The sequence below is a fragment of the Anolis sagrei genome, chromosome 1, assembly GCF_037176765.1.
Source record: "Anolis sagrei isolate rAnoSag1 chromosome 1, rAnoSag1.mat, whole genome shotgun sequence".
Classification (NCBI taxonomy): Eukaryota; Metazoa; Chordata; class Lepidosauria; order Squamata; family Dactyloidae; genus Anolis; species Anolis sagrei.
The window spans coordinates 68,927,027-68,952,002 of NC_090021.1; the positions used below are offsets into that span (position 1 = coordinate 68,927,027).

Here is a 24,976-nt window from a genome sequence, read left to right on the forward strand (position 1 = left end):
CGCAGAGAGCACCATGGACTCAAACAATGATGGATCTGGATAAAACTTGGAATGAATCAAATACTCAGTATGCCCAAATGTGAACACTGGTGGAGTTTGGAGAAAATAGACATTGACATTTGGAATTATAGTTGCTGGGATTTCTAGTTCACCTACAAACAAAGAGCATTCTGAACCCCACCAATGATAGAATTAGGCCAAACTTCCCACACAGAATCCCCATTACCAACTGAAAATACTGTGTTTTCTGATGGTCTTTGACAACCCCTCTGACACCCCCCCCCCCCCGGTTGAGAAACGCTGCTGTATATAGTATGATAAAATTTACAGAAGCTGACAAAATCTGCCTCTGTAATTTGAGTCTTTTAAATTCCCTTTTATTTTTTACAATCATATCTATTTCTCTATATGAACGTTACAGTATGTTTGTTTGTTTCTTTACACCACAAAGGCTCCTACAAGGCTGGATGGATCTGGACCACACTTGGTACACATGCTCCTCATTATCCAACTTAAAATAACTGAGGAGAGCAGTATATAGACAGACTGCATAACCTACCTACTAGCTACTGGTACACAGACAGGTGTCTACACCATAAAGCCTAACATGAGGCAAAGAGCCCGTCAGGACATCCATGCCAGAAAAGAGTGACTTCCAAGAAAAAAAAACATATGAAGGAAGAAAAAAAAAACAGGATTTTTTTTTTCCGGGAAAGGAATAACCCTGTGTCCAGTTCTAGGCTCCACAATTCAAGAAAGCTATTGACAAACTAGAATGTATCCAGAGAAGGGCGACCAAAATGATCAAAGGTTTGGAAACCGAGCTTCATGAGGAACGGCTGAGGGAGCTGGGTATTTTCAGCTTGGAGAAAAGAAGGCTGAGAAGGGACATGATAGTCAGGTTCAAATATCTGAAAGAGTGCCACACTGAGGTGGAGGGGAAAACTTGTTTTCTGCAGCTCAGGGGACTAGAACTTGGAGCAATGTGTTCCAATTATGAAAAAAGAGATCCCACCTAAACATCAGAAAGAACGTGATGGCAAGAGCTGTTCAGCAGTAGAATAAGCTGCTGCCTCACATTATGGTGGAGCCTCCTTCTCAAGAGGTTTTTAAGTAGAGGCTGGAGGCCCATCTGTCAAGAGTGTTATGATTCTGTGTTCCTGCATGGCAGGAGATTGGACTGGAGAGGCCTTGTAGACTCTTCCAACTCTATAATTCTACAATTCTATGAAAATTTCCAAGCCACCTGCAATTTCAGCAGTAGAGGTGACCATGAACTCAACATTAGTTTAGCCATATTATAACTGAGAAGAAACAAAGCAGCAATGCTATATTTCAACCACTAAATTTGGTATTCAAGTCTCTGTAATGAGTGCAAGTGATGAACTAACTGAGCATGTTGGGAGCAGGCAGATATCTGTTCTGAGCCAGCTTTCTCATTTGGAACCTGATAGTCCCCTGGAGTCAATGAGAATTTTTCTATCAAGATGCAACAAGATTTGAATTGGTTGACAAACTGAGATACTTTTAATTGATGGAATCAATTTTTTCTTTCTCCCATATGGCTCCAAAATGAGGAGTTAACAAGATACACTTCTAAAAGAGTGGGAGGAGGATAATTTATTTCCTCCTCAATATGATATGAGACTCCTGATAATTTAAATACTAAGAGTATTCTATTTCATTAACACCTCACTAAATCACTCACTATGGACTACTACATTTGATATGGCTTAACAAATGTCCTACGTCTATAAAAGAACACCCTGAATAAAGCTTTAGATCTGTGGCCTACGAAAGCCTAATGTGGTGATGTATCTTTCAACTAGTTGAGAATAATAATAATAATAACAACTTTATTCTTATATGGAGCGGCGGAGCTGCGGCCTCCTCTGCTGATGAGGCATCGCCGCCTGAGATTAAACCAACGCAGTCCTCCGCAGGGCCGAGTTACGGCCGGGCCGCCATTGCTGTCACCGCCGGAGGACACCACCACCACCCCACTAGGCCGCAGACACCGCCAGCAGGACCGCGTCTTCCACCAGGCCACACCATTGCCGCGGCCGCTATCGCCACCAGCTTACAGCTGGGCTGCGGACTACGGAGGGTCTGGCTGCCCCTGTGCGGACCCCAGAGCAAACATCTTGTGCTGACCTTTTTGTGTAGATCTGATATTGTGTAGATCTGATATTTTTGTGTAGACCTGATATTGTGGTGGCCTCCTCCGTGCAGTTCTCTATGTAACCTTTGGTGCAGACTGTTGTGTAGATCTTATGCTTGCCTTTGTGTAGACCTTTAGGCTGGCCTTCTCTGTGTTAGTACAAAGTGTGTAGTTCTGTGGCCGACCAACCGTGCTGTCCCTTGCCGAGTTACCATCTCCGGAAGCCCCCATCCGCTTCATTCCAACCGTCTAGAGACTCCATCTGGGTCATAATAGCATTGAGTTAATTGACCATCATCTCGGCCCCATAGGAGGGTGATTATATACCATCAGCTTGCACATTCCTGGGCTTATATCGGTTGAATATGTGATATAAACACGAGACATAGCACTTTATGTAAGAGAGCACTTTAAGGCGCCTGCCTGTGCCGCCAACCGCATTAGCACTTTCACCCCTTCTTACCCCTCCGTGCCGCACTGTAGTTACTGCACTTTAGCTACTGCACTTTAGCTACTGTAGCGATTGCACTTTAAATCTAGCTCTTTATTGTGCACTTTATGAACTATTCTAGTGGTGTGGCCTGAACATCCAACACCGCCTTGAATCGTTGTCATCCATGTGGTCCCCCATCCCCCTCTGTGTGCTATCCTTGTTACTATTGTATAGTGTGAGGGACAGGGGAGGAGGTGGGTTGGATCCTATAAATAAAAATGAGGTGGGGAGGGGGGTAGTGGGGAAGAAAGGAGATTGGCAAAGACCGGAAAGTCAAACAAAGAATAAAGCAGAAAGCAAGATCTTAGCGTTAGACTGCGGCATGGAGGAGGGGAGGTGTTCCATGAGCCGAGGGGCCCCCATAGAGGTCGTGGTGGGAAGGAGGAGATGCGGGAAAAGGAGACCTCGAATTTGGCCTAATTCGGACCGCTTATCCATATTAACAACCCCCAACCGGTCTCCTAAGGTAAATTGGTGTAACCAGGTGAGCGGGCCCTCTGGTTTGAAGGTGGTGTTGTTGAACGCCAGATCTGTCAACGGAAAAACGACCTGGATCCAGGATTTAATCCTGGAGGAGCGGGCAGATCTGGCGTGCATCAAGGAGACCTGGCTGGATGAAGCGGGGGGCGTAAACCTCTCCCAGCTTTGTCCTCCAGGTTTCTCCGTGCAACACCAACCAAGAGCCGGAGGACGGGGAGGCGGGGTCGCAGTGGTCTATAGAGATTCCATCCATCTGACCAGGAGCCCCATCCCGCAGACCACAAATTTCGAATGCGTCCACCTGAGGGTGGGTGACCGGGACAGAATAGGGATTCTTGTAGTGTACCGTCCACCTCGCTGCACTACAGTCTCCCTGCCTGAGCTAGCGGGGGTGGTCTCGAGCCTGGTGGTGGAGTCCCAACGGCTCCTTGTGCTGGGGGACTTCAACATCCATGCCGAGGCGACCCTCACAGGAGCGGCTCAGGACTTCATGTCTGCCATGGCAACCATGGGGCTGTCCCAACAAATAACTGGCCCCACCCACTGTGCTGGACACACATTGGACTTGGTTTTCTGCCAGGGATGGGAGCAGGGTGGCGGTGTGGAGGAGCTGTCTATCCGTTGCCATGGACCGACCACTTCCTGATCAGATTTAGGCTCACTGCGCCCCCTAACCTCCGCAAAGGTGGAGGACCCATTAAGATGGTCCGCCCCAGGAGGCTTATGGATCCGAACGGATTCCTGACGGCTCTTGGGGATTTTCCCGCCACCTCGGTAGGTGACCATGTCGAGGCCTTGGTCGCTCTCTGGAATGGGGAGATGACCAGGGCAATTGACAGGATCGCTCCGGAACGTCCCCTCTCAAGTAACCGAGCTAAACCAGCTCCTTGGTTCACTGAGGAGCTGGCAGCGATGAAGCGAAGGAAGAGGGAACTAGAGAGCGTGTGGCGCTCGGACCCAAGCGAGCCAAATCGAGCACGGTTTGTGTCCTTTTTGAGGGCATATGCCGCGGCAATAAAAGCCGCAAAGAAAACTTTCTTTGCGGCTACTATTGCATCTGCAAAAAACCGTCCGGCGGAGTTGTTTCGGATTGTCAGAGGTCTTTTAACTCCCCCTACCTCAGGTGGGAGCCCTGACAACTTGGACACGCGCTGTGAAGCATTTGCTCGGTTCTTTGCAGACAAAGTCGCTTTGATCCGTTCTGGGCTGGACGCCACATTAAATGCAGTCTCTGTGGATGTGACACAATCACCTGCTTGTCCTATTTTGATGGATTCTCTTCAGTTTGTGAAACCCGAGGATGTGGACAAGATACTTGGAGGAATGAGGCCTACCACGTCCATCCTAGACCCCTGCCCATCCTGGCTTCTGAAAGAGGCCAGAGGGGGATTGGCTGAGTGGGTAACAGTGGTGGTTAATGCCTCCCTTCGGGAAGGCACGATTCCAGCGAGCCTAAAACAGGCTATTATAAAGCCGCTGTTGAAGAAACCATCACTGGACCCCACTAAATTTGACAACTTTCGGCCTGTTTCCAATCTTCCCTTCTTGGGCAAAGTCATGGAAAGCGTGGTGGCCTCACAACTCCAGGTATTCTTGAGAGACACGGATTATCTGGATCCGGCACAGTCTGGCTTCAGACCGGGACATGGTACCGAGACGGTCTTGGTCGCCTTAGTGGATGATCTCCGCCGGGAGCTAGACAGGGGGAGTGTGTCCCTGTTGGTGCTTCTGGACCTCTCAGCGGCCTTCGATACCGTCAACCACGGTATTCTTCTGGGACGCCTTGCAGAGATGGGCCTTGGGGGCACCGCTTTGCGGTGGCTCCAGTCATTTCTGGAGGGTCGTACCCAGAAGGTGTTATTGGGGGACTCCTGTTCAACACCACAGTCTTTGACGTGTGGTGTTCCTCAGGGCTCCATACTGTCCCCCATGCTGTTTAACATCTACATGAAGCCGCTGGGTGAGATCATCCGGAGTTTCGGGGTGCGGTGTCACCTGTACGCAGATGACGTCCAACTCTGTCACTCCTTCCCACCTGCTACTAAGGAGGCTGTCGAAGTCCTGAACCGGTGCCTGGCCGCTGTGACGGTCTGGATGAGGGCGAACAAACTGAAATTAAATCCAGACAAGACAGAGGTACTCCTGGTCAGTCGCAAGGCCGAACAGGGTATAGGGTTACAGCCTGTGCTGGACGGGGTCGCACTCCCCTTGAAGGCGCAGGTTCGCAGCTTGGGTGTGACCCTGGACTCATCGCTGAGCCTGGATCCCCAGGTTTCAGCGGTGACCAGGGGTGCATTTGCACAGCTTCGGCTCGTGCGCCAGCTGCGCCCGTATCTTGGGAAGTCTGACTTGGCCACGGTGGTACACGCTTTGGTCACATCCCGCCTCGACTACTGCAACGCTCTCTACGTGGGGCTGCCCTTGAAGACGGCCCGGAAGCTCCAGCTAGTCCAGCGCGCGGCAGCCATGTTGTTAACCGGAGCGGGACACAGGGAGCGCACAACGCCCTTGCTGTCCCAGCTCCACTGGCTGCCGATCAGCTACCGGGCCCAATTCAAGGTGCTGGTGTTAACCTACAAAGCCCTAAACGGTTCCGGCCCAAAATACCTTGAGTACCGCATCTCGGCCTACGAGCCCACGAGGACCTTGAGATCATCCGGGGAGGCCCTTCTCTCGGTCCCGCCTGCCTCACAGGCACGCTTGGCGGGGACTAGAGAGCGGGCCTTCTCGGTGGTGGCCCCCCGGCTGTGGAACTCCCTCCCCGCTGAAATTAGACAGGCGCCTTCCCTCATGGCCTTCCGCAAGGGCCTGAAAACCTGGCTCTTCGAAAAGGCCTTCAATTAAGTGCTATGTTTTTGGAATGACCACCGGAATGGACTATGACTACGAGATTGACAATGACCCAAACAAGACGAAGCGGATTTTTAGTTTAATTAGCTGTGTGTTAGTAAGATGTGTGTTATGGCCCTGATTTACTGTAACTGTTGTCTTTATGTTCTATGTTCTGTACACCGCCACGAGTCGCCTTCGGGCTGAGAGTGGCGGTTAACAAGTGCAAATAATAAATAATAAATAAATATCCTGCTTCCATCTCCCCAAAGGGACTCAGGGCAGCTTACACACGGCACAAGGTGCCAAAAAACAACATAAAATAAAACACAATATAAAATACAATTTAATAAACAAATATGCATAAAAACAAACAACTTAAGGCACATATTAAAATAGCACTCAACAACCAATGGCAGCAAGCTACTATAAACATGGCTAGGCTGTAAACAAAAGATCAAAGGAATAGGATAAGTGCAGTGTTGTAATCATGGAAAGAGGGCATGGATAAAGTGCAAGACTGCATAAATATTATGAAGAAACAACTAGAGACTGGGCATTCTCAAAAGCTTGTTTGAACAGCAGAGTCTTCAGGTCCCTGTGGAAGGAGGAGAGTGTGGGGACCTGACTAATCTCCATGGGGAGGTCATTCCAAAGCCAGGGGGCCACCACCGAGGTCTTCTCCCCATCAGCTGCACTTTTGATGGTGAACGGACCAAGAGGAGGACCACCCCAGTAGATCTTAGAGCCCTTTGAGACTGTTTGAAAAGCACAGAGACTGCCTTCTGACCCCATACTAAGCCTGAAAACAACAACCTCCTGAAGATTTTGAGTATCACTAACGCCTGGCACAAAGGCAATATTAAATGGCAGCATTCTAGTTTCTGCAGATCTCACAGGTTTACTGGACATATAAAAGGAAAAGTGATCTGACAGGTATGATGGCCTTCCAGTGTTTAGGATTTTGCAGTGCGATTAAAAAAAATTAAACAATGCTTCACAGGTAATAGACAGAATCAGTTTAGTTTTTCCAGCATAGCCTGATGTTCTACTGAGCATCCTAGCTTTTCCGTTTAGCAGAAGTTGCAGCTCCTGAAACAGAGAAGGGGCAGCTCTACACAGAATGTACTGCATGTATCTAGTTATATGGTCATAACCAGTGCATGAATCAAAGCAGCAAGACTACTCTTACCTAAGAATGACCTTAGTCACTCTATCAACCAACACTAGTAGGGGTCACTCAGATCTACTGAGATTGCCTGGGCCTCTAGTGATAAGATTAAAGTCCAAGAACGTTCCCAAACTATAGTGCTGTTCTTTCAGAGAAACAAGTAAAAAGTTTAATTCCCATACCTGGTGACTACCCACTTACAAAATCACTTTCTTATCAGGATTCAGCTTCAGTCTATACGTTCTCATAGAATTCATAATTAATATCAAGGCATTCATAGTTTTTGATAACATGTTACAAAGAAATAGAGCTGGATGTCATCTACAAAATGACTCTTTTTGGCAGTTATGTGGCATCCCATAGTTTAATTGTCATATCAGTAACTAGGGCATATGTCACTGAGGTCAGATGAAACATCTCTAGAAATGGACAAAATGGGCAGCAACAGACAGAGATACACACTCTGTGCCAATACCCTTAAGGTTAATGCAACAATGTCGACAAATGTATTCTGGGTTGAATCCAGGAGTACAACCAAATTGTCAACAAGGGTCTTCAAGGAGAGTGATGGGAATATATGTAGGAGTATGGTTTGTGCCACCAATGATTACATGGGCATCAGCAAGGAGTGCATCATCCACTGATTGAATGAGAGTGCAGTAAATAAGACAAATATTGTTTTGTTCTTCTGGAGGAGAAAGATGCTTATTAATGAATTCAAACTCTGGAATATATATATTAAGAGAGTGAAGTGCAAGGTTTGCTCTCAGAGACAAATTACCTGTTGATCATCAGGAGTCCATATGCCACAGGTGATCTGACTCTCCAAGTTAATCTCCGAAGACCAATGTCTCTGCCCACTAACTGATCCAACTAGGACAAACCCATCTCTGTAGGAAATGAGTGCTTGCGTTCCATCGTGGCTCCATGTAAAGTCGCTCACCTTAATGCACACAGAGACAGAAGGTTAGACATCCTTTTATAATGTATTCCACAGTCAAAAGATCATCACCATACAGAAGCGACTGAAGTCAAAGACACAAACATTTCTGAGATTCCAGTTAATGAGTCTATCCTGTCCCTTTTAGACATATTCACGTGGGTATTCAGCCCTCAAGCTAGCTCTGCTGTTCTTGCATTTTAGAATTCAAATTGATCTCCCTGAAAAGTATGTCAAAGATAAATAGCTGATCTTAAGGTACATTTGATTAAATCTCACCTCCTGAAATGTGTAAGTTCTTTTAATTTATCCAAATTAGATTATCCTTTAGTTTTTAATATTTCTTTATTTATTTACTATATTTTTATACCGTCATTCTCAGCCCAAGGGTGGCTCATGGCGGTTTAATTACTACTGATTAATATAGGGTAAAGGTAGGTAAAGGTAGTCCCCTGACATTAAGTCCAGTCATGTCTGACTCTGGGGTGTGGTGCTCATCTCCATTTCTAAGCCGAAGAGCCAGCGTTGTCCGTAGACACCTTCAAGGTCATGTGGCCGGCATGACTGCATAGAGCGCCGTTACCTTCCTGCCGGAGTGGTACCTATTGATCTACTCACATTTGCATATTTTCGAACTGCTAGGCTGGCAGAAGCTAGGGCTGACAGCGGAAGCTCACACCGCTCCCCGGAATCAAACCTGTGACCTTTCGATCAACAAGCTCAGCAGCTCAGTGCTTTAACCCACTGCGCCACCGGGGGCTCCACTGATTAATATAGTAATAATAATAATACTTTACCTCACAGGCACATCTGGCGGGGACGAGAGAGAGGGCCTTCTCAGTGGTGGCCCCCCGGCTGTGGAACTCCCTCCCTGCTGACGTCAGACAGGCCCCCTCCCTCATGGCCTTTCGTAAAGGCCTGAAGACTTGGCTCTTCGAGCAGGCTTTCAACTAAGTGCTATGTTAATGGTATTGACAACCGGAACGAACTATGACTACGAGATTGACTATGATTCCATAATATGACGGAACGGATGTTTTAGTGTAAGTTAGATGTTATGTATTAGTGATGTTAGTTGTTGTTCTGATTTCTTTGTAAAGTGTCCTTTTGTACTGTACACCGCCGCGAGTCGCCCTAGGGCTGAGAGCGGCGGTTAATAAATGCAAGAAATAAATAAATAAATAAATAAATATTTGGCCTCCCCGAGGGGACTCAGAGCGGATTACAGTATATACAAAGACATAGGAAAACATTCAATGCCTTGTTACAAATGACATACAATGAGGCAAATATACAGACAAAGGCAAAGACTTCTTTAATTTCCGGCTCGGAGGCGGTGCTCATCTCCAACTCTGGGGGAGGTGTTCTTTCTCTATTTCTGAGCCAAGGAACCTGCATTGTCCGTAGACACATCCTGGTAGTGTGGCCAGAATGACCCCTTGAAGTGTCTTTTTGCCTTTTCCCGCCAAGTGGTGCCTATTTATCTACTCACATTTGCATGTTTTTGAACTGCTTGGTTGGCAGGAGCAAGGGCTAACAGTGGGAGCTCACCCTGTCTTGTAGATTTGAACTGCCAACCTTTAGGTCAGCAGTGCAAGGGTTTATCCCAGGCATGGGCAAACTAAGGTCCGGGAGCCGGATATGGCCCCCTGGGCACTTACCTGAGGCCCTCTTCATTTTCCTCCTCTTGGTATAAAAGATGGGGGAAGAAGACATGTAGGAGCTGAGAGCCGTGTGGAGCACTCTCAACCACCGTTGTCTCACTCCCCCTTCTGGGATAAGGATGGTGTGAGCGACCCCATTTTTATGCCAGGAGAATGGCTTGAGGAAGGCACGCGGCAGCTGAGAGCTCCCTGGAGCACACTCAGCCACGGCCTGTCTTGCCCTCCTCCCAGCATAATGCCAAGAGGACAGGAGAGGAGGATGGGAAGGAGGATCGGGGCAGTTGCTCTGTGTCCCGCCTTACTCCCAGCATAAAAATGGGATGAGTAGCCCTGTCCTTATGCTGGGAGAACAACCTGAAGATGGCCCAGACTCTGCCCTGCTCTCTCCTGGCCCCGTCCTTTCCTGTGCCCTCCCCTCACAGCGTGTGCCTAGCCTCCCTCCCTCCTGGCTCGGCCCTCCTGGCCAGGCCCACAATGTGGCCCCAAGGTGAAAAAGTTTGCCCATGCCTGGTTTAATCCATTGATTAAGCAGAATGGATGGATTCTATGTAACTGACAGCAAGCGCACAGTATTTTGAAATCTGGCTCATGACTGTATCTGAAACCATCCTCAAAAAGAAACCACAGTTGCACATTAACCAGAAATGGTAGCTAGTTACTAGTGTATTACTGCAAATGTATGCCATTGCCTAGAAAGAAAAGATTTTGTTTTTATCTCTCTCTCTCTGTCCACACACATACACACACACACACAGTCATAGTACAATAATGTACAGTGGTGCTATTCCCTAGGGGTTCTTAAGAGATTGCTAAGGTATTCACAAGAGACTGTGTTTTAAATCAAATTTTAACTATAAATATGATTGTTATGCGAGGCTTCCCTCTGATTTGAAAATTCAAGGGTTCCTCCATTGAGATGGTCAGTGTTGGACCCAAAAAGTCATACCATTCTTTTTGTTTAAACAATCCCTTTTTCTGTGCATATTTTCTGTGAAATGTACAAGCAGCCAATAGTTTCCATTTGTGAGCAGATATGCTTGTGTCTGTGGCAAACAATAGGAAAAATGTCCCTTGGGCACTCATTTAGATTACCATATTTTTCTAACAATTTCTTTTGTAATTATTTTACCAGAAGTTATGTTTTTTAAAAGGTCAGGAAAATTCTCAAACTAAAACCAATATATAATACTAACCTGTGCCCCACGATCATTCACAAGCTCCACAGACCATCTGCCTTCATACTGAATCCAAACAAATATTCCACCATCTGCATCACAGGTTGCCAGCTTCTGAAATGGTTCATTCCATCTTACAAGCACCACCTAAGAAGAATCCAGAAAATAAAAACATTTTTTCGTAAGTTTTAACCGGGTTCCTACCTACTGTTTGCCAGAGTTTATCTATCCCAAATAGCAAAGATAAATTGTCATGTTTACATACTAAACTATACCTATAAAAACAAAAATATTCAGCTGGTAAATTTTCTCCCTAAGAACATCTGGATATATTTCACTCCAGCTGTAAAAGCAACTGAGAATCCTTATGGCTGAATTTCAATGAAATGAAGGATGACAATGTTTCATTCTCCAAACAGAAACCAGGTTCTTCATACATTATCAGATCTCCTCTCAATTGTCATGACAACTGTAGTCTCCAAGATCCATTCAAATATGTTTTGATATCCCATTAGCCTGGTTGAACATACACATCAAAGATCTCACTGGCTGAGAATAGGGAATGGAAGCATTCAATCTCTTCTTTCAGTTTTGTGTGGACAGTTTGAGTTGGACTACTCTTTTAATGTACATTTCTATGCAAAAAAAGACTGTCAAAAATATGATTCTCCTCCACTCCAGAGATCCAAGTCCAGGCCATCTCACTGGTCATGTGAAAAACCTAAAAATCAGAGAATCATAGGGTTGGAGGAGATCACAAGGACTATTTAGTCCAACCCTGTGCAATCAATGTACTTTTGATAGTCTCTTCCAAAATGATGGCAGGAATAGTAATAATAATAATAATAATAATAATAATAATAATAATAATAGCAAAGACTCTAGCAGAAGCGAGTCTAGGTGGTCCCAGTTGTGATCGGCACACTGGATGCAGTGGCCAAAGACCTTGGCCTGCACTTAAACACAATCGGCACTGACAAAATTACCATCTGCCAGCTGCAAAAGGCCACCCTACTGGGATCTGCACGCATTATTCGCCGATACATCATACAGTCCTAGACACTTGGGAAGTGTCTGACATGTGATCCAATACAACAACTGGCATAGTGATCTTGTTTGCTGTGTACTTATCTTGTTGTGTTTCTAATCATCATCATCATCTTTATTTGTATCCTACTTTTCTACCTAAATGGGACCCAAAGCAGCTCACAACATTTTAAAAACAATACAGATCAAACATACATATAACAATAACCTATAAAACCATGTTTACAATAAGACATAAATAAACATATATAAAAACATTTATCAACAATCCAGTGTCACTTCTTGATGCCATTTTAAAAGGGAGTGCAAAGGAAAGCAATTATTAGTTTGGAACATGTGTGGGGATGGGGGCATTCACGCATGGGGGAGATTTTGGGGAAGAAACTGTTTGAAAATTGTATCCATTTCTTTTAAACATTTGGGAGCTGGAGAAATGGTGTGGGGCTTTAGTGATCACAAAAGCGAGGTCCAGGAGACGGTACAGCCCATTGACTATACTTTGCACACCCTTGATCTAAACATTTGCCTCTGCCGTTTAACAATGAGAAAGAGCTTTACTGGGCCAAAACACAAGATCTTCTGGTCCAACACTCCACCTCTAACTGCAGTCAGACAAAAGCCAGGGGAAATGTATCAGTAGGGTACGGTGAAAGCAGCTTAAACAAGCCACAGCAGCTCTGTAGCTCCTCTTCCTCACAAAGCCTAACAATCTGTAACACTGTGGGTGACACTGCAATCGTGTTTAGTTGGTCTGTTCTACTTTAGTGGTGACTGCTTGTAGGGCAAAGAAATTAATAGTGCGATGAAATGTCGTAACAATGCAGGTGTGAGTTTTACATAACTAGGTGCCTTTGGAACAGAAAGAAAGTAATGGGCAGCTGCAGCCACAAAATTTTAAAGGAGTTAACTTCCAGCCACAACTTTAACCCACTATGACTCACAGCAACTAGAGGTACATCCAAAACTTGGAAAATAACTTTTTGAGAGTATCTTTTCCCCTATTTTAAAATTACTTTCACTCAATGGTGTTACAAAGAGAGACTTTCTTTTGAATTAATTTAGATATCACCAATCACAGCAGGATCACATTTCATAATTATGAAGAGAATAATCTCTCTTGCTTCTAAGAGGATGCAAAACTATTGATTAGTCTTAATCTGTGAACACTGAAGACATAATGTAGCAACTGCTAAATATCTGAATACAAGTTTGATGATTAATTTCTAGAAAACATTACGATGATTCTGTTTGCTATTTGAAGTGTTATATGATGAGTTGAGTATCCTTTATTCAAAATGTTTGGAAACAATAATATAAATTTGAAAATAAGTACGTAAGAATATATCTTGGAGATCAGAACCAAGCTCAAACATGAAATTCTATACACATAGCCTTAAGGTAAATTTATATAGTACAGTATTTTAAATATTTTTCAGCAGGAAACAAAGTTTGGGTACATTGAACAGCTGCTATACAGTGTCCCAGAATACTTGTAAGGAATCTGAACAAACACAAAGTAATCTATGTAAGGAAAAAGTATAATATTCGAAGAACATATAGTATACAATATTACCAAAATCCCCAGTACGTAGCTCAATACAGAAGCTTAAAACAAAGTGAAAAGGAGCAACCGCTCTCAAACATAACAGTTCTGAATCAGTTAGATTCCAATGTATATATGTATCAGGGATACATGTTCAATGAAAAAACCTTTCAGACGAAGTAAGCAGATGATGAGTCATGAGTCATATGTGCACGCCTTCGTAAGGAAAATCTAAATTGTATTGAAATCCAAGTAAAGTCCAATGATAATGGAGCACCGCTCTCAAAAGACTAATTTTGGAATTTCAGAGAATTTCTGAAATCCAACACATATAGTTTGGATAAATCCACCCTATATGTGTTTGGTAAATATTCTCTTGGTTTCGGGCATAAGTGTTTTTTGTTTTTAACCCAGAATCTAGTTGGAGGTATTGCTCAGCACAGTGATGGCTTTACTCTACAGCCATAAGTGTATGTTGTCTTCCAGTTTTTCCATATACCTATCAATGTTATACAGCTTCATTGAGAACAATGTTGCCACTATTTACAAGAAAAGTAAAGAAATAATTGCAGTGTGTGGTTGCCTTTAACTAACTTTTCTGCTGAGGAACTTCAGTCTACATATATGTAATAAGCCCAAATTCTGTATTGCCTTACATAGCATTACTTCTCTCTCTCTTTCTCATGTTTTGCATGGTCTCTTATACAGTAGATATACAGAAAACCCTAAAGCAATTGCTTCTCTCTCCACAGCAGAGCTTTCCAAATATTTCATGTTGGTGACACACTTTTTTGATCTGCATCATTTTGTGACACAGTAATTCAGTTTTACTAGCAAACCAGAGGTTAAACCAACCCCTTAAAAGAGATATGGATACTAACAAAATTGTAATAATTAAATGTGTGGGGACACTATTGGGGTTCAATCCCACACTACCCAAGTCTCTAGTCCTCAACGAGTAACAAGTTAGTTAGATTAGAATAGTCTGAGAGTTTCCCTTCCCCATGTCATTTGTATGACCATTGGAATATATCTATTTCTTCTCTCCTCTCTGTTTGTGTTCTCATTCTGATTGCTTGTGTAGAATGGATCCTTTTCTACTACAAGCCATTACTTCTGCTTTTCTTTCTTTCTATGTGCTATGTGTTTTGAGATATCTCTCTCTGCGTGTGTATCAGAGAGATGTAGTGACTGATATTTCCCTTTTTTGAAACCTTAGAAGAGATGGGTATTAGAGTAGATTAGACCCAGTTATTTACTGTTAAAAATGTAGTCAGTCATTATTATTAAGGTAAATAAACCTTTTGTGATTTTTAAGATTGAACTCTGTCTCTTGCCTGCCTAAGCTCTAAATTCTTTACAGCCACATCACACAGCACTTCACGCTCTGAATGTTGTGAGCGGATGCTCAACTTTTAGTATCCTGTTTGTATTTTGGATGCTCTGCTATATTTTGAGTAGTTTTCCCTAACAGACACAATCTTATCTCATGAAGATCTTTCATTTATATTTTTAAAATCTATGAATTATTGCTTATTCCACAGAGGTTTCTGCTTACGTTCACGTCACACACCTACACACTGCAGGTGACACACGAATGTGTCGTGACACAGTTTGGAAAGCTCTGCTCACTAACAGGAAAAGGGAGCAACAAATCTAACAGCACACATCAAGTAAAAGTCACAAAGAGAACGTGAAAATGAAAAAACATTTTCTACTGCCAGCATGTGGTTGATTTTTTCTCTCCAAGTGAAACTGTCTGGAACGTCTACTGATTAACTGTGGTTGTGGGTGGCTTAGTCTTTTGAGAAATGTGCACTTTTAGTACTCGATAAAGTAATAAACAGAGATTTGACAGGTAACATAAAGAAAGCTGCAAAAGTGAGATCAGGCACAGATCACAAACTAATTACTCAATAATATTCTAATCCCTATACCAAAGAAGTCAATACATTTAGCAAAGGAGTTCACAACACAGCTGTTTTGAAGAGATTGGTTCTTTCCCCTTTTTTAAATGCAGGCTATATGTAACTTTACATATTACATTGAGGCAATACTCAAGCGTGGAAAATCTCCTGAAAAGTGGCAAAATTTAAACTTGAAATGCCGTGTTCTGGTATTCCTAAAGTAGATGGTTAGTGATTCGTTTGAGGTTAAGAGAGTGTGAGTTGCTTAAGGTCACCCACTGAGCTTCCATGGTTGAACAGGGATTTGAACCCTCATCTTGGCAATCATAAGGAAAACACAACACATGCTGGCTCTCTTTCTTTGGTACTGAACAGTGAAATTATGTATATGGTGTAATCAAGTATTTCTTTAAAATGTGGCAAAAAAGGGAATGTTCTGTATTTAATGAATGTGTATGTTCTATATTTCGTGGAAGGTCCTATATGCAAACATTTACCCAATCCTTTTTTCCTCCCCAGGATGAACTTTTAAAAGCAAATGCAGTTTAAATCACCAAGCAAAGAATGAGGAGGGAAGAACTGGGCCAATGGGTAACAACTCTCTGCTCCCACATAGTCAATTTAGTGATGAAGGGGTGCTCAGCTCCTGTTTAACCCAGAAACTTGGCATAAATACCTATATAAAATCCTGGGGGAAGTACAAATTTCCCAAGTTTCTGCATCAATTTTGGAACAAAGTACTTAGTTTATTAGTGAAAGGCATGTGTTTAAACTGAGTCATTTTCAGTTGGTGTCAGCCAATTTACTACAGGATAGCAGATGGCTGATAATGGGGTGTTTTTCAGAACTCCCCCATAAAAATTAACATCAATATATTGTCACACTGTGAGTAATATTCTTAGAATCAGGAAATTCTAGAAAATATTATTCACACTGAGGCATATTCCGATCACCTTGCATCACCTTCTCTCCTGAGTTTTAGATGATCAGCCACATGGCTGAATTATTGACTTCTGACTCATAGTTCCAGAGATTATATAGATTCCTGGAGTTGGAAGACAGCCCATGGGCCATCCAGTCCAACCATCTGCCATGCAGCAACACAGCATCCCCAATAGATGACCATCCAGCCTTTGCTTAAAACCCTCCAGAGAAGCAGGCTCCACCACACTCCGAGGCACAATATTTCACTGCTTAATCAATGAAATTTTTTTGATAATGCCCAGCCATTGCACTGCCTATAACAACCCTCTTCTCCTTTTCCAATTCAAGAAGTCCTTTCTGAAAATTTTTCTCTCTTTCCTTAATATCAAGTTGATATTCCTCCCTTCTCCTGAGAAGTGAGCACATGGATGCAACCTTAAGGATACTCTGGAGCCCTGGTGTGTCTAGAACTATGTTTGAATCCAACAGCCACTTCAGACTGGATCATTTATGCCTGTGGATAGAAAAGTCCTATTTTCTCCATGTTTGCCTACATACAAGATGGAATCAGAAGTGACTTGAGAAACTGCAAGTCGCTTCTGGTGTGAGAGAATAGGCCATCTGCAGAGATGTTGCCCAGGGGATGCTTGGATCCATCCTGTGGGAGGCTTCTCTCATGTCCCTGCATGAAAAGCTGGGGCTGACAGATGGGAGCTCATCCCATCTTTCTTCAGTTCAGCAGGATTGTTGTGAGCTTTTCGAGGTGTCTCGCCATGTTCCAGAAGCATTCTTCAGGTCAGCAGTTCAGCTGGCATAAGGGTTTAACCCATTGCGCCACCACAGCTCCTTCCCTAATTTCTGATACGTTTAATTACACAAAGGAAGTACACAAGGAAACATGCAAAAATATGATACACATACCACTTCCAAAGAATACTGCAGTTCAGTATTCTTCAACATCATTCTTTCATCTTAATTCTACATGTGTATCATGCAAATTGATTCCAAAATCCAGATAAAAGTCAATATCATGCAAATCAATACAGTCAATATCATGCAAATCGATTCCAAAAAAACAGATAAAAGGAAAAAGGGATAAGCCAGGGTCCTTCCACAGAGCCATATAACCCAGAATATCAAGGCAGATAATCCACAATATCAACGTCAGGAGAAATGCCTCTAGAACATGGCCATATAGCCCGAAAAAACCCACAAGAACCACAATATCTGCTTTGAACTGAGTCATCTGAGTCCACACTGCCATATAACTCAGTTCAAAGCAGATAATGTGGGATTTATACAACTGTGTGGTATAACTCATCCAGGTAGCTTTTGTTCATCAGCTCCAAATGATTTATGAGAACTGGTCTTTCACTCTCAGATGCTATTCCAATTACGTGTTCTATTACATTGTTTTTATTGTCTGTTCTTACTTAATTTCCAAAGAGATAATTGTGTTAGTCTGTTGACAAAAGAATATGCTATTACATATGCTTAAAAATCATTAGTTGTAAATGAATCATAAGATTCCTTTCTTCGTTGTCTCCAACTAGTTATTTTTAACATTATAGTCATTTTATAAATAGTGATTTTATTCAAATCATGGGAGTTGTACTTTGATAAGGTCTTTAGTCTTCTCTGCCACAGTATGCTGGTGCTTCACAAAACTACAAATCCCAGGATCCCATAGTATTGAGACATGGCAGTTAAAGTGGTGTCAAACTCTATTACTTTTTCCACATAGATGCACCCACAGTCCTTCAACTATCCTGTATCAAACTGTATATGGCTTAATAAACCATAAACAGAACTGAGTTGTGTGGTCCCTAAAGTCAGCCTCAGGTCCCATCTACACCGCTATATAGTCCAATTCAAAGCAGATAATCTGGGATAAGATACTGGATTATATGGCAGTGTAGAAGGTGCCCCAGGTAACAATCTGGCTCTAGCTCCATGAGTCAACTGAAGTTTGTTAGCACTTTTCAGAAGTTAATTCAATATTAATTTGTCATTTTCTTACAGAGAGCATCTGATCATTTCACATTCCACTGCTGACCATTACAATATATATTCAATACTTTTGGCTCTTGGGTTACTAACATCAGAACCACAGACAACTGAAAAATGTTTTATACCCAAGCTAGAAAATACAGAATTGTTGCACATTGGTTCAAAATATACTTTCCTTTAAGACATTGTTAGATATGGAAATAATCTAAATTGATTATGAATAAAAAATAATTGAATCACAGGATAACCAATAGAAAAAAATAATTAAATTACAGAACTGACCAGCAGTCACCATGTAATTGTGTCACTAAAGGATAAATCTGCTATCTGAAATGGACAACTTCATAATGCCCTCAGGCCAGACTCGAGCAGAATTATAAAGGGGAAAATAAATTTTAAAAGTTGCATTGCTGTGAGTTAACAATCACAAAAATACCTCAAATTAATAACTGCAAATTTCCAATATGCCAAAATGAAGAATTCATATCTGGTGAATAGCATAAGAAAAGGAACTAGAAATCCACTTCCCTTCCTACCTCATCATCTCTGCAAATCACTCCAGGGCATTTGTCTAAAGAGAAATCTTGAAAGTTACATAACATTTTTAGGTTTTTAAAAACTATTCTTGCATAATGAATATACAAAAGAAGGTACAAAATAATTGGGTGTGCTGAGCTTAGAGAAAACGAGGGCTTTGACCATTTCACAGCATTAGAAGGCTCATTGGAGGTAGGGGAAGGAGAGAGAAATAAAGAAGCTACGGGTTTCACCGCAGAACAACAAAAAATATTTATCTTGAACTAGCTGTACCTGCCACGTGTTGCTGTGGACAACCTTCCCTCCCTCTTTCTCTCCTTTTTTCTTTCTCCTTCCTTCCCTTTTTTTCTTTCCTTCTCTCCTTCCTTCCTTCTTTTCCTCTTCCCTTCCTCTTCTCCCTTTTCTTTCCCTTTTGCTTTCTCTCCTTTTTTCCTTCTCTACCTATTTTTGGACTGCAACTCCCAGAAGTCCTCCTGATCAATTTATCTATCTACCTATCTAACTCTATCTAATCTATCTATCTTATCTATCTGGAGGATTGCTGAGAGTTACAGTCCAGGCAGGCATGTAGCCGGGGGGGGAGGGGGGGGTTGAGGGGCTTCAGCCCCCCCCCCCCCCGAAATTCTCATGGTGGTTCGCAAAAAGGCCTTACTGGTGCATTATTTAAACTGTTATGTTTATTCATATCATGATCTGATCACCATACTCAATATATCCCATATGCATGGGGGTATTGGGGTAACGATAAAAAAGGTTTGCTAGGAAACGAAATCCTGGCTACGGGCCTGAGTCCAGGAATAGGAAATTGAAATGTGCAGGGATTGGGATGCTCTCAAAGAAATCCAAGGAGAAAAAAGCTTGCGGCTTGAAAGCAGTGCATTTGGATCATCCTCCGCTCATAAAGGGCCTGGTCTAGGGGATGCTGGGAGCTGTAGTCTGGAAGGGAGGGTGGATATACTATTGTGTGTTTTGTTTGCTGGGGGAGTCATTTTGCGCATCCTCTGTAGTGTCTTTTGGGGGGGAGGATTGGCTTTTAAAGACATTTCCACTGTGTTTTTCAGTGTTTTTATGAGTGATAGTCATTCATTGGCCCGATAGGTGTATTGTATCCAAATTTGGTGTCAATTCATCCAGTGGTTTTTGAGTTATGTTAACCCCACAAACGAACATTACATTTTTATTTATATAGATGGAGGGAGATTGCGTGCTGTCATATAAATCGATCCTAATCTAGAAAATGAGAGCCAAAATTTTTCATAGCATTTGCAAATGTTTAACCTGGAGTTGCATGCTGATGGTGGACTTTTATAGCCCTTAATTTAGGGAACCGTGAAAGTACCTCAGTCTTCACTTACCAGGATGCAGCTGCTGTAACTGACTGAGGTCTGTTCCCCTGTCAATCAAGAAGCAGGCAGCTGACAGTCTCATACACAGAGATATACCCTTGTTCAAACCGAGAGCATTGCGACAGAGGTACTGCATCTTCCTGCATCAAAGGAAAGCTTTCATAGGAAGGGTGAGAATATAACCCAGTCTCCCCCTGAGCAACAGGGGAACAGACCTCCATTTATTGCAGCAGCTGCTGACCAGTAAGTGGGGACTGGATTAGTTGGGACAGAATTCATTACTGAGAGACACAACTATAGTAATTATGCTGCAACATGAATTAATGGCAAGATGGTAGATCTAGAGCAGTGGTTCTCAACCTGTGGTTCCCTAGGTGTTTTGGCCTATAACCCCAGAAATCCCAGCCAGTTTACCAGCTGTTAGGATTTATTGATTGTTAATTGCATTGTGGTTTTATCTATGATAACTGTTTCATTGTTTTAATTATGATTGTCATTTTGTATAACTGTAATTGTATGGGCGCGGAATGGTGCCTCGTTGTGTAAGCCGCCCTGAGTCCCCCCTTGGGGGTGAGAAGGGCGGGGTATAAGTGCCGGAAATAAATAAAAATAAATAAATTTCTGGAAGATGAAGGCCAAAACATCTGTGGACCCACAGGTTGAGAACCACTGATCTAGTGGGACAAGGAATTATCCTTTTTCTTCATATCACGGGGAAATGAGGCTCTCATTCACAACGTTTTCTATTTGTACAATACCTTTATATGATATTAAACTGAAATGTACCAACCTGCATTTGCAGAAGTGTTAAAGATAATTTGCCAGGTTCTAATTACACATTGAAGGTCTTCCAAAACACATTATTAATGTTGTTGTTGTTGTTGTTGTTGTTGTTATATAATTGCTCCTCATACCCTGTTAACCAGGATACATAATATCCCTTTGAGTCTCCATTGGGAGAGAAAAGATGGGATATACATGCGGCGGCGGCTGCTGCTACTACTACTACTACTAATAATAATAATGATAATATGTCAGCCAAATTATGTTGTTTCATATTACCATTTGTCTTAAAAATTGGATTTCCAACATTGTTTTAATTTGTTTTTAAAGAACTTTAAAAAATTTTATTTTTTAAAAAATGCTTTTATCCCTTGTTTTTTGAGCATTACCTTGGGGGTAATCTGTTAGGTAAGGGCTCCCTAGTGGCGCAGCATGTTAAACTGCTGAGCTGCTGAACTTGCTGACCGAAAGTTGGCGGTTCAAATTTGGGGAGCAGGATGAGCTCCCCCTGTTAGCCCCAGCTTCTGTCAGCCTAGCAGTTCGAAAACATGCAAATGTGAGTAGATCAATAAGTACAACTTCTGTGGGAACAGCGCTCCATGCAGTCATGCTGGCCACATGACATTGGAGGTGTCTACGGACAACGCCAGATTTTCGGCTTAAAAAATGGAAATGAGGACCATCCTCCAGAGTTGGACACGACTAGACTTAATGTCAAGGAAAATTTTTATCTTTACATTTTAGTCTGTTGGGTAAATGTAATAAACAAACAAACATTAATATGGTATTATTAAGAGCATAGCATCAGCTGTAAATCTTCTTCCTGAAAAGGATGAAGGCAATCTATATAGTGCAGGCCCTTTCTAACACAACCCGGAAGGAGATGTGAATTCTTATATGAAAAAATACTATGGAAAAACAGAGCGCCTATGTGCTACCCCCCCCCCAACTCCCCTTCTATTCAGCCACTCAGCTGTGAAGCAGGAGCTGCTCAGCCGTCACCATCAGCCCACCATGGCACAGTCTACAGAGGCCTAATCACAGCATGAAGTGGGAAAAGGTGACTTGCAAATGGCTCAGCTAAATTAGCACAGCTACAAAAGAAGACAAAATTATGCTTGAAAATGAAAAGACAGGAAATGAGGTGTGGGGGTGGAAATCTTATAGTCACTTGAAATAAGTAGAAAATGTCTTTCCAATTCTTAATGCAGCAATCCTGAGCCTGGGCAAAAAAAAAAAAAACTCAAAGGGAAAAATTTAAGCCAACCTATACTGTTCCTAATGTCTCTATGGTTTCCAGCTAAGGCAGCCCCTGTTGTCACAAAGAGCAAACTGTAGAGCATTTCAGTCATTCTCAGTTACCTTGAACACTTATCTATCTATGCTCATCTCTATCTATTTACTACACTTGGAGGACCATCATGCTCGGATCGGAGCCCCCAGTGGCAACCCTTGTGCCAGCAGGACTAAAGACCAACAGGTAGCAGGTTCGAATCCGGGGAAAGTGTGGATGAGCTCCCTCTGTCAGCTCCTGCTTACCATGCGGGGACATGAGAGAAGCCTCCCACAAGGATGGTAAAACATCTGGGCGCCCCCGGGCAACGTCTTTGCAGACAGCCAATTCTCTCACACCAGAAGCAACTTGCAGTTTTTCAAGTTGCTTCTGATATGAAAAAAAATCTCTATCTATAAAGCTATAGATGGAAAATTATTCTCAAGGACATGGCTAACACCCACAGCATCCCCAACACCACCAAAATCAACTTGAAGTTCCTATTTCATGAATAAATTCCTTGTATCTATAATGGCTGGGGTGGTTGGGAAGATTACCCCTCACTTACTCATGGGGAATTGCAGGTATTTTTGCCAATTCTTTCTACAAATTAAAAATAGGGTGGGATGAAGGGGGCACAGTGCAGGGAAGGATATGCTCCTCCAAGGTCCCACTGGGGATAATGCTCCTGGAAGAAGCCCAGCCCTGTGTTAAGCACATTTGAATATTGGCATGGTCAATTCTTGCACATTTCTTTGATTGAAAAATAACCCACTTCCACAGTTGCATTCTAAAAAAAAATAAGGATAGCATTTAGATACTAGAAAAATGGTGGGGATGTCCTTTAATGGCCTTAATCTCTCTCAACCATGGGAAGGAAAGGTTCAAAAACAGTCATTGGCAAGTTCAAAGGAAAGATGCCTGGAACTCGGCAAAGGCAAGACTGGACAGTGGCCTCCAGCTGAACTCGCATCTCAAATGCTGCAACATCACCCCATGTTTATAGTTTTCTTTCCAAAAGATGAATTATGCTGCCAGTGACTGTCATCTCTGCTTTCTTCCTCTAAAAGAGCAGATAATAAATTATGCACATCTTATAGCAACATGAGAGATGAGGAGTTTTCAAAAGAAGTGCTGCAATTAAAATATGTTTTGAGTGGCATTCGATTACTGGGCTTTTAAAATAGATCTCCTAATTTGGCCCTGTTCTTTCATTGTTGCAAAAAGGAATGCAGTAAAGCTCCTGTACTTTCATCCATCTTGTGTGAACACCAAACACAAACATTATTTGTGTTATAAATTATAAACTTACATTTTTATTTTTTAAAAAACCTTATAAATACATTCCTTATAAACTATATTGTTATTGGGCTGGATGTTCTCAATTTTTTCAACTGCAGGAAAAGCAATTCTGCTTTTTCTGAAGTTCGTTTTGTTGTTTATTCATTCAGCCACTTCCGACTCTTTGTGACATAATGGACCAGAGCTCCCTGTGGTCAAGCCAGTCACTTCAAGGGTAACATCCATCCATCTTGCCCTTGGTTGGCCCCTTTCTACTGAGCAGATGGGGCCACGGTAGCGCAGCAGGTTAAACCACTAAGCTGCAGAACTTGCTGAGCAGAAGGTTGCCGTTTTGAATTCACAGAATGGGGTGAGCTCCTATTGTTAGCCCCAGCTTCTGCCAACTTAGTTCGAAAACATGCAAATGTGAGTAGATCAATAGGTAGCGCTTCAGTGGGAAGGTAACGGCACCCCATGCAGTCATGCTAACCACATGACCTAGGAGACATCTGTGAATAACGCCAGCTCTAGAAATGGAGACGAGCACCACCCAGCAGAGCCAGACTCAAGTAGACTTAATGTCAAGGGGAAACCTTTACCTTTATTGAGCAGAAGGATTGTTTATTCTTCTTCTTTTTTCACTATCACAATGAGCAACTCGCCGCTTTGCAGAGTGTGTTTATCTTTCTATGGTAATAGGAAAAGGGAAAGAGAATTTTCAATGGTCTACCTGTGTATATTGGTAAAATCCTGAAGGAGATTATTTGGAGCAAGCTATCTACACATTTCCGCCTCAGGACAAAGGTTTGCCTACTGAGTATCTGGAAAGTGACAAGAGACAGAAACCTGGTGAAGGAATAAATTATATTTAGACAAGGAAGACCATACTCTGCCTCTCATTAGCCTCCCTGTGCTATTTTCCTCCTTCCTGTCATATAAAAGAACACACGCCTCAAGGCAACTGGCTGCTCTCTTTCAGGCACTCCATAAATCAGGTATTAAGCTGAATAGATGGGCAGAGAAAGAGAAGTTCCTCAGTGATTTTTCTGACTGAAGGTATTATTATTGTAATATGAGTAAATACTCTGAGCTGTTTTTTGAAAATCGCTAAAGGATTTTCTTTTCACTCCCTGTGACTCAGCAAGTCTGGCTTTCAGGCAGAAATCTCAGCTTGACAGAAATGGAGCTTCTGTAGCATCCTGCTGGATCCTGGTCAGTGAAAAAGCCGCTGGGGAAAAAGAGACTGCAGGGCTGGGTTAATACATCAATACATATGTGACTTACCCTCCTGACACTTATTTCCATCTACTACTCCTAGAAAGACCATGCAGAATGTGTGAAGAGGCATCTGGGGACACCAGAGAAGGGTGGATGAGGACAAACAAGATATTGAAAACTGAGGATCTATGGAC

General features: G+C 42.7%; 1 protein-coding gene across 1 annotated transcript in view; it reads right to left on the minus strand.

Moving 5' to 3' along the window:
* Positions 1-24,976, minus strand: part of TULP4 (TUB like protein 4) — a 128,509-nt gene that overhangs the window by 34,365 nt on the left and 69,168 nt on the right. Inside the window, exons 3-4 of the mRNA XM_060753652.2 lie at positions 10,932-11,060; positions 7,916-8,077 (exon numbers count right to left, since the gene is read on the minus strand). Coding sequence (XP_060609635.1) covers positions 7,916-8,077; positions 10,932-11,060 — 291 coding nt within the window. The remainder of the gene's footprint in view (positions 1-7,915; positions 8,078-10,931; positions 11,061-24,976) is intronic.